The 15888-nt window shown below is 52.7% G+C and overlaps 1 protein-coding gene across 1 annotated transcript in view; it reads right to left on the bottom strand.

Annotated features, from left to right (window-relative positions):
* The window catches only part of LOC141060472 (uncharacterized), a 167087-nt gene that overhangs the window by 103134 nt on the left and 48065 nt on the right, over positions 1 to 15888 (bottom strand). The window contains 1 exon segment of the mRNA XM_073556737.1: positions 4363 to 4479. Within this exon segment, the coding sequence (XP_073412838.1) occupies positions 4363 to 4479 (117 nt within the window).

The following is a 15888-nucleotide window of genomic DNA, read 5'->3' as shown; positions in this document are numbered from 1 at the left end:
GGATGGAGGATGTGTGATGGGTATATGGGCACTCGCCTATGGGATGGAGGATATGTATGATGGGTATATGGGCACGGGCCTATGGGATCATGGATATGTATGATGGGTATATGGGCACGGGCCTATGGGATCATGAATATGTATGATGGGTATATGGGCATGGGACTATGGGATGGAGGATAATTATAATTTGCTATTTCCAATATCAACATGGGTTTACAAGGGACCGTTCCTGTCAGACTAATCTGATAAGCTTTTATGAAGAGGTAAGTTCCGGACTGGACCAAGGGAATGCAGTGGACGTGGTGTACATGGAATTTTCAAAAGCTTTTGATACGGTACCACACAAAAGGTTGATACATAAAATGAGAACAATGGGGATAGGGGAAAATATGTGTAGGTGGGTTAAGAGCTGGCTCAGGGATAGGAAACAAAGGGTGGTTATTAATGGAGCACACTCGGACTGGGTCACGGTTAGCAGTGGGGTACCACAGGGGTTAGTATTGGGCCCGCTTCTTTTTAACATATTTATTAATGACCTTGTAGGGGGCATAGAGAGTAGAATTTCAATATTTGCAGATGACACTAAACTCTGCAGGGTAATCAGTACAGAGGAGGACAATTTTATATTACAGGAGGATTTATGTAAACTAGAAGCTTGGGCTGATAAATGGCAAATGAGCTTTAATGGGGATAAATGTAAGGTCATGCACTTGGGTAGAACGAACAAGATGTATAATTATGTGCTTAATTGTAAAACACTGGGCAAAACAGTCACTGAAAAAGACCTGGGTGTATGGGTGGACGACAAACTCACATTTAGCGGCCAGTGTCAGGCAGCTGCTGCAAAGGCAAATAAAATAATGGGATGCATTAAAAGAGGCATAGATGCTCATGAGGAGAACATCATTTTACCTCTATATAAGTCACTAGTGCGACCACACTTAGAATACTGTGTACAGTTCTGGTCTCCGGTGTATAAGAAAGACATAGCTGAACTGGAGCGGGTACAGAGAAGAGCGACCAAGGTTATTAGGGAACTAGGGGGTCTGCAATACCAAGACAGGTTATTACACCTGGGGTTATTTAGTTTGGAGAATCGAAGGCTTAGGGGTGATCTTATTACAATGTATAAATATCTGCGGGGACAATACCAAGACCTTTCTAATGATCTTTTTACTCTTAGACCTGTGACGGGGACAAGGGGGCATCCTCTACGTCTGAAGGAAAGAAGGTTTAAGCATACTCACAGACACGGATTCTTTACTGTAAGAGCAGTGAGACTGTGGAACTCTCTGCCATATGATGTTGTAATGAGTGATTCCCTACTAAAATTTAAGAGGGGACCGGACGCCTTTCTTGAAAAGTATAATATTACAGGGTATATACACTAGTTTCCTTAATGTTGCGTTGATCCAGGGAGCTAGTCTGATTGCCGTATGTGGAGTCGGGAAGGAATTTTTTCCCCAATGTGAAGCTTACTGTTGCCACATGGGGTTTTTTTTTGCCTTCCTCTGGATCAACATGTTAGGGCCAGTTAGGATAGGATATGGGTTGAACTAGATGGACTTAAAGTCTCCCTTCAACCTTAATAAATAGGACATTCAGAAGTCTGTCTCAACCCTGCCCTATAAAGCCTATCTGGAGTTCTATATACTCTATGAAGTACATAATATTGTGAAAGTCTACCAGGCTCACTTAATGATAGCTGAGGAATATATGCCATGATATCTTCCCATATATCCTCCTCTATCCTTCCCAATTCTTCCTCCCATTTCTCCTTTGCTTTAATGGGAAATCTATTAAGAAAAGTATGTAATAAATCCCTGTAAATATTTGAAACTACCCCCTTCGTTCCACCTACCGCACATACATAGTCCACCAGAATATCTCTACAAATTTTCATATCAACCATTTTACTCTGCGCCAGATAGGCATGTCTCAGCTGTCCATATTGAAACCTACTGGTCTCCCGCAACCCATACCTCCCCTGCAGTGTCTCAAAGGACAATAACCCCCGTTCATCCTGTATCTGATCCACATATAGTATACCTAGTGATACCCAATTTTTAAGTTCCCCCATTTTAACAAATTCCGGCAGTACTTCATTGTTCCAAATTGGGGAGAGATTTGTTAATGCTCCCACTTCTCTTGTCCTTTTAATAGCCTCCCAAACTCTGTGGATTAGCATCAAAGTAGGATAGGTCCCACCCAACTTCCCAAAATTCCCTGCCTCCAGACCTTGAACCAACGGATCCCTTCCCACCAACCAAACCATAATCCTTTGAACCGAACCCAGTCCTTTCTCCTCACTCCATCCCCTTAACTGCTGACCCTGTGCCGCCAAAAAATAAATCCATGGATTCGGAAGAGCCAATCCCCCCCCATCTTTAGGTCTCTGCATGAGTTCCAGTCTGATTCTTGGCTGTTTTTTCCCCCATATCAGGTCTCGAAATATAGAGTTAATGATACGAAACCACCTTCGGGGCATCCAAACAGGGGAGTTATGCAATATATATAACAATTGGGGCATAAGAATCATTTTAGCCAGGTTTAGCCTACCCACCACAGAGAGGCACAACCTGCACCACACCCCTACTTTCTTCCTAAATTTGTCCAGTAATGGGGACAGATTTAAATCAATATAACTCAAAAGAGGAAGGGACACCTGAACTCCCAGATATTTGAACCGCTGAACCACCGGCAACAGCCTGATTCTATTAATCAAGTAGAACCAACTGATATTCCCAGTTTACGATGTTCTGAATGTTCGACAGCAGGAAAACCCCATCACCGATTTGATCAGGATAGTTTTGTTTGGCACCAAGTTGTTTGAAACATAGAAGAATGTCAACGCATACTTCAAGAACTCTTGCCCGTGGAATGGCGAGCACAAAGAAAGGAGGAATGTAAGGGGAAGGAACAAACTACACATGTTTCCTCCATGAAGGGTCCGGAACCGTTGGGGCTATCACCTATATTGCGGGGTTGAAAGCTTTAGGGTACGTGCACACGCTGCGGAATCCGCTGCGGATTAATCCGCACGGATTTTGCAAAAACCGCAGATAATCCGCAGGTCCAAATACCTGCGGATTATCTGCGGTTTTGCCTGCGGTTTGGTCCTGCGGATTCACTATCTCCACAATGGTGGAGATAGGAACCCGCAGCGGTTTCCGCAGAAAGAATTGACATGCAATTCTTTCTGCGGATTCAAAACCGCAGCAAATCCGCGCGGTTTTTTCCGCAGCGTCGGCACAGCGTTTTTTTTTTTCCCATTCAAATGAATGGTACTGTACACCGCAGCTAAAACTGCTGCGTGTCCGCAGCGGCCAAAACCGCTGCGGAAACGCAGCGGAATCCGCAGCGTGTGCACACAGCCTGAGACTCCAGACCATACGCTGTGTTTGAGAAAAAGGGGTGTGGTTAAGTGAACAGAGCTGCAGTACGCGAGTGACCAGACAGTTTGGGTGGGAACTTTGGGCGAGTGGGACGCCTGTGAGGTAAAATCAGCTGAGAGGTGTCTGGGCAGAGCAGAGCCCGGGACAGCAGAGCGCTTTGACAGGAGACCGTCGACTGAGTACTGCTCAGACATCGCTGTCCCAGCCGACATCACTGCCCTCCCTGAGACCGCTGACACAGCTGACAACGCTGCCACAGCCGCCTCTGCTGACAGCACTGACCGTGGGAGACAAGGTTTGTGAACGCGACTTAGACGTGTGTCGATTCGGCACAATGAACCGGGCTGCCCATTGTAAACTGTGTTTGGGCAGTGCTGCAAATCTCCGTAGTGTTGGGACACTCACCGCTGAGGATAAGGACATATCCCTCTTGATCACCTCATCTGCTGGACCCAAGACCCGCATCAGGATCCCGAGGATTCACTGCCATCGTCAGGGACCACGGGAGGACACCGCCAACGTCAAAAGATACTACCATTATTTACCTCAGGATTGTGACAGACCCCCACTGCGACACAATCTAGGCAGCACCAGTCACAGACAGAAGTTCAACTGTGACTAGCGCCTGAGTGATAAGTTATATTTTATTGTATTGTCGGCTTTACCTGTGCCTGTTATCCCCATTAGCCTTTTGCTGTGTTAGGAAATATTATCCCTCCATTTTTTCCCTGCATGGAGTTTCTACTGTATAATAAACCCCTTTCACCCTTGGTCTGTGTACCGTCTGTTACTGCCTCCTACCTGCCTGCAGTCTCCTCACACATGCACACGCAGCGTTTTTTATTTCCGTCATACGTAAGATGATGTGGATAAAAAACGCCGTGTAAACATGCGTTTGCGCATGCAGATGATACGCTACGGACAATGTGAACCTAGTCTAAGCGAGTGACAGAATCACACATACCTCGGTAGCGACTAGATCAGAGTTGATTTCTTGAGGTAATGATGTCACTGGAAGATGTGTGGCCTCCCTCAGTCCAATGAAGACCCAATAGCAGGAAGCTGCGTTTAGCTGTGGCTGCTGGAGAAGAGAAGCGGGAAATGAGGAGCTGCACCATGGAGCTGTGAGAGGAGAGGACTGAGGGGCCGCACCATGGAGCCGTGTGAGGAGAGGACTGAGGGGCCGCACCATGGAGCCGTGTGAGGAGAGGACTGAGGGGCCGCACCACGGAGCCGTGAGAGGAGAGGACTGAGGGGCCGCACCACGGAGCCGTGAGAGGAGAGGACTGAGGGGCCGCACCACGGAGCCGTGAGAGGAGAGGACTGAGGGGCCGCACCACGGAGCCGTGAGAGGAGAGGACTGAGGGGCTGCACCGTGGAGCCGTGTGAGGAGAGGACTGAGGGGCCGCACCGTGGAGCCGTGTGAGGAGAGGACTGAGGGGCCGCACCGTGGAGCCGTGTGAGGAGAGGACTGAGGGGCCGCACCGTGCAGCCGTGTGAGGAGAGGACTGAGAGGCCGCACCATGCAGCTGTGTGAGGAGAGGACTGAGGGGCCGCACCATGGAGCCGTGAGAGGAGAGGACTGAGGGGCCGCACCATGGAGCCGTGAGAGGAGAGGACTGAGGGGCTGCACCATGGAGCCGTGTGAGGAGAGGACTGAGGGGCCGCACCATGCAGCCGTGTGGAGAGGACTGAGGGGCCGCACCACGGAGCCGTGAGAGGAGAGGACTGAGGGGCCGCACCACGGAGCCGTGTGAGGAGAGGACTGAGGGGCTGCACCACGGAGCCGTGTGAGGAGAGGACTGAGGGGCTGCACCACGGAGCCGTGTGAGGAGAGGACTGAGGGGCCGCACCATGAAGCTGTGTGAGGAGAGGACTGAGGGGCCGCACCACGGAGCCGTGTGAGGAGAGGACTGAGGGGCCGCACCACGGAGCCGTGTGAGGAGAGGACTGAGGGGCCGCACCGTGGAGCCGTGTGAGGAGAGGACTGAGGGGCCGCACCGTGGAGCTGTGAGAGGAGAGGACTGAGGGGCCGCACCATGCAGCTGTGTGAGGAGAGGACTGAGGGGCCGCACCATGGAGCTGTGTGAGGAGAGGACTAAAGGGCCGCACCGTGCAGCCGTGTGAGGAGAGGACTGAGAGGCCGCACCATGGAGCTGTGTGAGGAGAGGACTGAGGGGCCGCACCATGGAGCTGTGTGAGGAGAGGACTGAGGGGCCGCACCGTGGAGCTGTGAGAGGAGAGGACTGAGGGGCCGCACCATGGAGCCGTGTGAGGAGAGGACTGAGGGGCCGCACCATGCAGCCGTGTGGAGAGGACTGAGGGGCCGCACCACGGAGCCGTGAGAGGAGAGGACTGAGGGGCCGCACCACGGAGCCGTGTGAGGAGAGGACTGAGGGGCTGCACCACGGAGCCGTGTGAGGAGAGGACTGAGGGGCCGCACCATGAAGCTGTGTGAGGAGAGGACTGAGGGGCCGCACCATGGAGCTGTGTGAGGAGAGGACTGAGGGGCCGCACCACGGAGCCGTGTGAGGAGAGGACTGAGGGGCCGCACCGTGGAGCCGTGTGAGGAGAGGACTGAGGGGCCGCACCGTGGAGCTGTGAGAGGAGAGGACTGAGGGGCCGCACCATGCAGCTGTGTGAGGAGAGGACTGAGGGGCCGCACCATGGAGCCGTGTGAGGAGAGGACTAAAGGGCCGCACCATGGAGCCGTGTGAGGAGAGGACTGAGGGGCCGCACCATGGAGCCGTGTGAGGAGAGGACTGAGGGGCCGCACCATGGAGCCGTGTGAGGAGAGGACTGAGGGGCCGCACCATGGAGCCGTGTGAGGAGAGGACTGAGGGGCCGCACCATGGAGCCGTGTGAGGAGAGGACTGAGGGGCCGCACCATGGAGCCGTGTGAGGAGAGGACTGAGGGGCCGCACCGTGGAGCTGTGTGAGGAGAGGACTGAGGGGCCGCACCATGTAGCTGTGTGAGGAGAGGACTGAGGGGCCGCACCATGGAGCTGTGTGAGGAGAGGACTGAGGGGCCGCACCGTGGAGCTGTGAGAGGAGAGGACTGAGGGGCCGCACCATGGAGCCGTGTGAGGAGAGGACTGAGGGGCCGCACCATGCAGCCGTGTGGAGAGGACTGAGGGGCCGCACCACGGAGCCGTGTGAGGAGAGGACTGAGGGGCCGCACCATGCAGCCGTGTGGAGAGGACTGAGGGGCCGCACCATGGAGCCGTGTGAGGAGAGGACTGAGGGGCCGCACCATGCAGCCGTGTGGAGAGGACTGAGGGGCCGCACCACGGAGCCGTGTGAGGAGAGGACTGAGGGGCTGCACCACGGAGCCGTGTGAGGAGAGGACTGAGGGGCCGCACCATGAAGCTGTGTGAGGAGAGGACTGAGGGGCCGCACCGTGGAGCCGTGTGAGGAGAGGACTGAGGGGCCGCACCATGGAGCTGTAAGAGGAGAGGACTGAGCCGTGTACAAATGGGAAGGAGGACTCGGTGTGAGTGCTCTGAAGATGTATTTTGGAAAGGGTTTGATGTTACTTGAGTGGCGCTGCATAGGGAAGATGATGAGGTGCTGTAGATCGGGGTGAGAAGACAGCGCACACATACCTCCGTGTGCTGACAGGACCTGCGTGACGTCACAGTCATGTGATCAGTCACATGGGGAGCAGTCACATGATCAGGGGCGGAGCTCCAGGCATCTCAGTGTCTGCAGGACTCTGCTGTGCTGGATGATGTCTAGTATTAGGCTGTGTGCACACGCTGCGGATTCCGCTGCGTTTCCGCAGCGGTTTTGGCCGCTGCGGACACGCAGCAGTTTTAGCTGCGGTGTACAGTACCATTCATTTGAATGGGAAAAAAAAACGCTGTGCCGACGCTGCGGAAAAAAACGCGCGGATTTGCTGCGGTTTTGAATCCGCAGAAAGAATTGCATGTCAATTCTTTCTGCGGAAACCGCTGCGGGTTCCTATCTCCACCATTGTGGAGATAGTGAATCCGCAGGACCAAACCGCAGGCAAAACCGCAGATAATCCGCAGGTATTTGGACCTGCGGATTATCTGCGGTTTTTGCAAAATCCGTGCGGATTCCGCAGCGTGTGCACATACCCTTAGAGGAGGATGGAGCGGAGCCGCGTGTGTAAGGCTGTGTGCACACGCTGCGGATTAGGTGCGGATTCATCCGCGCGGATTTTATAAAATCCGCAGGTGAAACCGCAGGTCAAAAGACCTGCGGTTTTACCTGCGGATTGCTCTGCGGTTTTTCATCTCAATGGAGGAGATGGCAAACCGCAGCGGAATCCGCAGAAAGAATTGACATGTCAATTCTTTCTGCGGATTGAAAACCGCAGATGATCCGCACGGAAAATTCCGCACCATCTGCATTGCGGTTTTTGATTCCCATAGGGAATCATTGTACTGTACACCGCAGCAAAATCCGCAGCGTGTGCACACAGCCTAATGTGCGCGGAGCGGAGCCGTGTGTGTAATGTGTGCGGAGCGGAGCCGCGGGTGTAATGTGCGCGGAGCGGAGCCGCGTGTGTAATGTGTGCGGAGCGGAGCCGCGTGTGTAATGTGCGCGGAGCGGAGCCTCGTGTGTAATGTGCGCGGAGCGGAGCCGCGTGTGTAATGTGCGCAGGGCGGAGCCGCGTGTGTAATGTGCACGGAGCGGAGCCTCGTGTGTAATGTGCGCGGAGCGGAGCCGCGTGTGTAATGTGTGCGGAGCGGAGCCGTGTGTGTAATGTGCGCGGAGCGGAGCCTCGTGTGTAATGTGTGCGGAGCCGCGTGTGTAATGTGTGCGGAGCGGAGCCGCGGGTGTAATGTGCGCGGAGCGGAGCCGCGTGTGTAATGTGTGCGGAGCGGAGCCGTGTGTGTAATGTGCGCGGAGCGGAGCCTCGTGTGTAATGTGCGCGGAGCGGAGCCGCGTGTGTAATGTGTGCGGAGCGGAGCCGCGTGTGTAATGTGTGCGGAGCGGAGCCGCGTGTGTAATGTGTGCGGAGCGGAGCCGCGTGTGTAATGTGCACGGAGCGGAGCCGCGTGTGTAATGTGCGCGGAGCGGAGCCGTGTGTGTAATGTGCGCAGGGCGGAGCCGCGTGTGTAATGTGCGCGGAGCGGAGCCTCGTGTGTAATGTGTGAGGAGCGGAGCCTCGTGTGTAATGTGTGCGGAGCGGAGCCGCGTGTGTAATGTGCGCAGGGCGGAGCCGCGTGTGTAATGTGCACGGAGCGGAGCCTCGTGTGTAATGTGCGCGGAGCGGAGCCGCGTGTGTAATGTGCGCAGGGCGGAGCCGCGTGTGTAATGTGCACGGAGCGGAGCCTCGTGTGTAATGTGCGCGGAGCGGAGCCTCGTGTGTAATGTGCGCGGAGGGGAGCCACGTGTGTAATGTGTACGAACTGCTCGCCAATTAGAAACCCGATATTTACCTTAGTTACCAGCGGCAGCTCGCTGATCGCTGGTCTCCCACCTGTCACACGCAGCGATGCGTGCTGGCCAGCGGGAGACCAGCGATAAAAAAAATGTCATGGCTATTCCAGGTCGATCAGCGATACCCGGCAGGGGGCCCGTCGCTGAGAAGTGTCACACACAGCGATCTCGCTGGTGAAATCGCTATGTGTGACGGGGCTTTAGCCATTAAAAGGAATCAACCACTGAGGACTCTCAATTCTAAATATTCTTAGGTCAGTATTAGTAATTTGAACTGGATACGCTGAGGGAATGGGAGCCAGTGAAGAGATTTGCTGATTGGAGAAGCGGAGGAGTTGCGAGAAAGATGAATTAGGCGGGCAGCAGAGTTAAGGATGGACTGGAGAGGTGCGAGGGTGTTAGCAGGGAGACCACAGAAAAGGATGTTGCAGTAGTCGAGGTGGGAGATGATGAGGGAATGCACAAACATTTTAGTAGATTGAGGGTTGAGGAAGAGACAGATTCTGGAAATATTTTTGAGCTGGAGGCGACAGGAGGTAGAAAGAGCTTGGATGTGCGGTTTGAAGGACAGGGCAGAGTCAAAGGTTACTCTGAGGCAGCAGACTTCCGGTACTAGGGAAAGTGTGATGTCATTAATTGTTATAGCTAGGTCGGGTAAGGAAGATCTGTGAGATGGAGGAAAGATGATGAGTTCAGATTTGTCCACATTGAGCTTGAGGAAGCGAGAGGAGAAGAAGGAGGATATGGCTGATAGACACTCCGGGATTCTGGGAGATCCAGGATAGGGCGAGGTCTTTGATGCCAAAGGAGGAGGGGATCTGTAGTAAGAGGCAGTAGTCAACGGTGTTGAATGCAGAGGACAGGTCTAGAAGCAGGGGTATAGAGTATTGTCCATTAGCTTTGGCTGTAAGTAGGTCGTTAGTAATTTTGGTCAGGGCTGTCTCAGTGGAGTGATGGGGCAGAAGCCAGATTGTAGATTGTCAAAGAGCAAGTTAGATGATAGGTGGGAGGAAAGTTCAGCGTGGACGTGCTGCTCCAGGAGTTTGGAAGCGAATGGGAGCAACGATATTGGGCGATAGCTGGACATAGCAGTTGGGTCGAGGGTTGGCTTTTTAAGGATAGGCATGATTGTGGCATGTTTGAAAGCAGAAGGGAAGGTACCGGATGTTAGTGATAGGTTGATGAGGTGGGTTAGGGATGGGATAAGTGTGGTGGGGAGGTGCGATTTGGAGAAGAGACGATTAAGCTCCCCTTCAGTGATGTTGGAGAGTGAGGTTATGGGGTTTGGGCATTGGTCTGGTATACAAAAGGGTTGTGGTGGTTGAATGATGAAGACTTGCCTTGTTTGGTCAATCTTATTTTTTAAGTGTGTGGCAAAGTCCATGGCAGAGATGAGGAAAGCTGGAGGTGGCAGTGGTGGGCGGAAGAGGGAGTTAAAAGTTTTGAATAACTGTTTGGGATTGTAGGATAGGGATGATACGAGGGTTGTGAAGTAGGACTGTTTATCAGAGGTGAGGGCAGATTTGAAAGCGAGTGTTGCCTGTTTGAATGCGGTGAAGTCGTCTTGCGACTTTGTTTTCTTCCAACGCCGCTCTGCAGCCCTGGACACTTGTCGGAGCTTTTTAGTGGTATTATTGTGCCAGGTTTGTCTGCTTATACGTCACATTCTGCCATGAACGAGAGGGGCGACCGTGTCGAGCTGATGCGAGAGTGGAATTGTAGAAAGCAGTGGCAGTGTCTGTCGTGGAGTGAGGATATGGATGCCAGTGGTAGAATAGAGTCAGAGAGCACGTGGGTGTCTAGGTGCGCAAGGTTTCTGCGGGGGTGTGCATGTTGCTGGACATGGGTGCCAGGAGAGGAGGACAGGGATGAGAAAGTGAGTAGATGGTGGTCGGATAGAGGGAGAGGGGACGTGGTGAAGATAGAAAGAGAGCAGAGGTGGGTGAAGACCAGGTCTAATGTGTGTCCGTCTGTGTGGGTGGCTGATGAGGACCACTGAGTAAGTCCAAAAGATGAGGTAAGGAACAGAAGTTTGGAGGCTGTTGACTGAAGGTTGGCAGTAGGGATGTTGAAGTCAACCATGATGATAGTGGGGGTGTCAGTGGAAAGAAAGTAAAGAAGCCAGGTAAAGAATTGGTCAATAAAGGCAGTAGCTAGGCCCGGAGGTCGGTATAAGACGGCCACTTGAAGGTTGGAGGGAGAGTAAATGCGGACAGAGTGGACTTCAAAAGAGTGGAGGATAAGGGAGGGAAGAGGTGGGATTGGTTTAAAGGTGCAGTTGGAAGAAAGGAGAAGACCCACTCCTCCACCATGTCTATTGCCAGGGCGAGGAGTGTGGGTGAAGTGGAGGTCGCCGTATCACAGCGCAGTAGGGGAGGCGGTGTCAGCCATGTTTCTGTGAGGCCGAGGAAGGCAAGATTGTGAGAGAGAAAGAGGTCATGAATCGCATGGAGCTTATTGCAGATGGAGGGGGCATTCCAAAGTGCTCCCGAGAGAGGGACAGGGGGTTGGGTGTCAATGGCACAGGTTTTAAGTTGGAAAGATTGCGGTAGTTTTTATTACATAGGGAGCAGTAGGAAGGGGTAGTAATGGGGGGTATGAGCTCTGGGGGTTCAGGATTGGGAGATATGTTGCCAGTAGTGAGGAGAAGCAGAGAAAGGGAGAGCAGATGGGAGAAGGAGAGTGGGCAGCTTGTTTTATGTTTAATTCGGACAGACTTGAGGTTGAGGAGCAGTTCAGCAGAGGAGGTCAGGTGGGGAGGAAAGAGGGAAGGAGAGATGATTATTTGGTTAGAGGGTGCTGGGGTTTGGGGATAGCGAAGGAGAGTGAGGATTAAAGGAGCAAACACTGTGAGGGCTGTGATAAAACACTCTGGGATCGCCTTTGCTGGGGTCAAAGTTAACGTGCGTTCAGCATGAAACTCAGGCGCACAGCCGGGGTCCGGGTATAACTGACACTGGGTCAGGTTTATTAAAGGTGAAAGCAATGCATAAAGGAAAAAAAAACATGAAACAAATCCTTGCCTGTCCGGCACTAACTAAACAGGGTCCGACCTAACTACCAACTGGCGGGCTTCTCCCGTCCAGCCAAACCACAGTTACAGTGGGCACTGCTTTCACTCACGTGTGTCTCTCACACAGACAGGCTCTCTGTGTCTCCAGGCTGAGACCCTCACACAACCACCTGGCATCTTTTTATATCCGCCTCCCATTATTCATTAGTAACCAGGTGATATACTGACCAGACTAGGCCATATAGGAAAGGTATCTGAGCGAGATATACCTGCCCTCATCCACTATTCCCACACGATTCTCACATACCCCCCCCCCTCTGCTCAGACCACTCCAGTCGAGCAATGACACTTCCCCATCTGTACCCCTGGGCGGTGCTCCACCGTAAAAGTGAAGGCCTGCAGGGCAAGGAACCACCGGGTCACCCGGCTATTCTGTTCCTTGTGCAAGTGCATCCACTTGAGAGGGGCATGGTCAGTGATCAGCCTGAACTTTCGGCCCACCAGGTAATATTTGAGGGCCTCTAGAGCCCACTTAATGGCTATGCACTCTTTTTCTACAACTGCATACTTTTGCTCATGTTTATTCTGCTTCCTGCTGAGATAGAGGACTAAGTGTTCCACTCTGTCCCTCACTTGTGACAGTACGGCCCCGATACCGGTATCCGAGGCATCCGTTTGTACCACAAACTCGCTGCAGAAGTCCGGAGTCACCAGTACGGGTTGAGAGCAAAGTGCCCGTTTTAGGCTATGGAAGGCTTCCTCAGCCGCTAAATTCCATTTAATCATGACGGAGTCTTTCCCTTTGGTAAGATCCGTCAGGGGGTAGCGATGGCTGCAAAATTGGGTATGAACCGGCGATAATAGCCGGCGATCCCCAGAAAGGCTTGCACCTGCTTCTTGTTGACAGGTTGCGGCCAGTCCTGAACCGCTTGAATCTTATCGACCTTGGGTTTAACAACACCCCTCCCAATTACATACCCCAAATACCTGGCTTCTTCTAGCCCGATGTGACATTTCTTGGGGTTCGCGGTTAGACCTGCCTCCCACAGGTCGTCAATCACAGCTGAAATAATCCTTCCGGCGTAGCAAATGCCGTCTTTTCTCTGGCAGCCTCCGCCAGAGGGATCTGCCAATACCCCTTTGTTAGGTCTAGGGTCGTAATATACCGGGCTTTTCCTAACCGATCTATTAACACGTCGACCCGGGGCATAGGGTAGGCATCAAATTTTGAGACCGCATCCAGTTTCTTGAAGTCATTGCAGAACCGGATGGTGCCATCCGGTTTAGGAATTAACACAATCGGGCTGGACCAAGCACTGTGCGATTCCTCAATGACCCCTAACTCTAACATTGCCTTCACTTCTCGGGAAACGGCTTCACGGCGAGCTTCCGGGATTCTATAGGGTTTCACGTGAACTGTGACACCAGGTTCCGTTACGATGTCATGTTTCATTAGCGTAGTCTGCCCGGGTTTTTCTGAGAAAAACTTTTGGTTGTGAAGTAGAAACTGCCTGACCTCAGTCTTTTGCAGCTCCGAGAGAGTCTCTGCAACCCGTACCTCCGGTACGGTATGCGAGCAGACGGGATGGGCCAGCTCCGCTGACAAGGCAGACAGATCTTTCCAGGGTTTTATCAGATTTACATGATAAACCTATTCAGGCTTCCGTTTACCTGCCTGGTATACTCTGTAGTTTACTTCACCAACTCTTTCCTTAATCTCAAAGGGGACCTGCCACTTTGCTAGGAACTTCCTGTCCACCGTGGGGACCAGGATCAACACCCTATCTCTGGGTGCAAACATACGGATCTTGGCGCCCCTATCATAGATTCTTTTTTGGGCTCCTTGAGCCTGCATCATGTGTTCTTTGACGATAGGCATAACAGCCGCAATACGGTCCTGCATTTGGGATACGTTATCTATCACCATTTTAAACAGAGTGACCTGAGCCTCCCAGGATTCTTTGGCGACGTCTAACAGTCCGCGAGGACGTCGGGCGTACAATAACTTGAAAGGCGAGAACCCCGTGGAAGACTGGGGCACTTCCCTGATGGCAAAAAGCAAATACGGAAGTAAATAGTCCCAGTTCTTCCCATCCTTGTCTATCGCCTTTCTCAGCATCTGCTTCAGAGTTTTATTGAACCGTTTGACCAACCCGTCTGTTTGAGGGTGATACACGGATGTGCGTAACGGTTCGATTTGTAACAACCGGCAGAGCTTCTTCATTACCCTGGACATAAAGGGAGTCCCCTGGTCGGTGAGTATCTGTTTTGGTATACCGACCCGACTAAACACATGCACCAGTTCCTTGGCAATCGTTTTGGTGGCTGTGTTACGCAAAGGGATGGCCTCCAGGTAACGAGTGACATAATCCAAGAGGCCAGGATATGTTCGTGTCCACGTGCAGACCGTGGAAGGTGCCCAACTAAATCCATCCCAATCCTCTCAAACGGGACCTCAATAATAGGTAGGGGTACCAAAGGGCTACAGAACCGGGGCTTAGGCGCAGAGGCTTGGCAGTCTGGACAAGACTCACAATATACACGAATATCGTGATGCATGCCTGGCCAAACAAAACAGTGCAATATCCTTTCGGTGGTTTTCTGGACTCCCAGGTGACCTCCCATCACATGTCCGTGGGCCAGGTCCAGCACCTGCCGCCGGTAGGGTTTTGGCACGGCTAATAGTTGCACCGTGTCTTCCCCCTTTTTCTCTATCTGATATAGTAAATCATTCTCCAGGACCATGTAAGGATATGCCAGCCTAGAGCCAGGTTCTACGGGTACCCCATTTATCACTTTTACATTTGTCCTAGCCTGAGAAAGGGTAGGATCCTTTATTTGCTCTCTTTGGAAGTCATCTTTCTGAACTTCCAATTCCGGCAAATGGGGAGGTGGACGGCTGTCGGCCTCCTCCTCTTCCCTGGTCTCCTCAGTATCACCCGCCATGACTGAAAACGGGAACTGCAGGTCATTTCAGCAGACTCTTCCCCCGAGTCTTCCGGGGGGACCTCTTCCAGGGGTTCGGGACCCACACGCGCCCTGGGAGAAGAATCATGTACACTATTACCCGGGGGCATCAACTGATTCTCCCACAATTGCCAGAAGTGGGGAAAATTCCGGCCCAAGATAACATCATGCAATAACGCAGGGACGAGTCCCACTTTATGTTGCACAGACCCATAGGAAGTAGTAATGCATATGACCGTGGTGAGGTACGAACAGGTGTCTCCATGCACACACGTTACAGAAAATTTGTCTGATGGTCCAGTCGGGGCTGACACCAGACTGGCCTTCACCAGAGTCACCACACTTCCCGAGTCGAACAATGCCACCACATTTTTGCCATCAACAGTTAAATCACACAAGTGTTTTTCCACATCTTTTTGACCGGCATTCACACTCACTACCCGTGCAACCATAGACATGCAGTTTTTAGAGTCTGTGACGTCGCACTGCATGGGTTCAGTAGTGACCGGACAGTTCGCAGCAATGTGGCCCATCTCTTTGCAGCCGAAACACCTAACGGGCCCCTTGCTTAGACCATAGTTCGCATTGCGGGCAGTCCCGGTTTCCTCCCCCACTGTCTTAGGGATTTTTCCTTCTCCCCTACTCCCTGGAACAGTCTTACCGGTTCCACGTGGAGATGACGAAGAACGAGGAGGGGTAGCGTCGTCTCGGAGTCCTTCCGCCACGGAGTAACGTTCAACCAGATCCACCGTCGTAGGATTTCCATGGCTTACCCACTTCCTCAGGGCTGGCGGTAGAGCTCTCAGTTACTTGTCCATGACGACTCTCTGGATTATCTCTGGCGCTGTCAGCACCTCGGGTTGTAGCCACTTCTTAGTCACGTGGATCAGGTCGAACATCTGTGACCGCGGTGGTTTATCCAGCTGATAAGTCCATTGATGCACTCTCTGTGCACGGACAGCGGTCGTCACTCCCAGCCGGGCCAAGATCTCGGCTTTCAGTTTGTCAAAGTCCTGCGCGGCTTCAGGTTCTAAGTCATAATAAGCCTTTTGGGCCTCACCGCAAAGAAACGGGGCAATCAGGCTGGCCCATCGT

Source organism: Dendrobates tinctorius, unplaced genomic scaffold (genome assembly GCF_039654945.1).
Source record: "Dendrobates tinctorius isolate UK_male_01 unplaced genomic scaffold, ASM3965494v1 ptg000237l, whole genome shotgun sequence".
Taxonomy (NCBI): domain Eukaryota; kingdom Metazoa; phylum Chordata; class Amphibia; order Anura; family Dendrobatidae; genus Dendrobates; species Dendrobates tinctorius.
The sequence above is the reverse complement of the archived record's forward strand: the minus strand, read 5'-3'. Positions and strand labels throughout refer to the sequence as shown.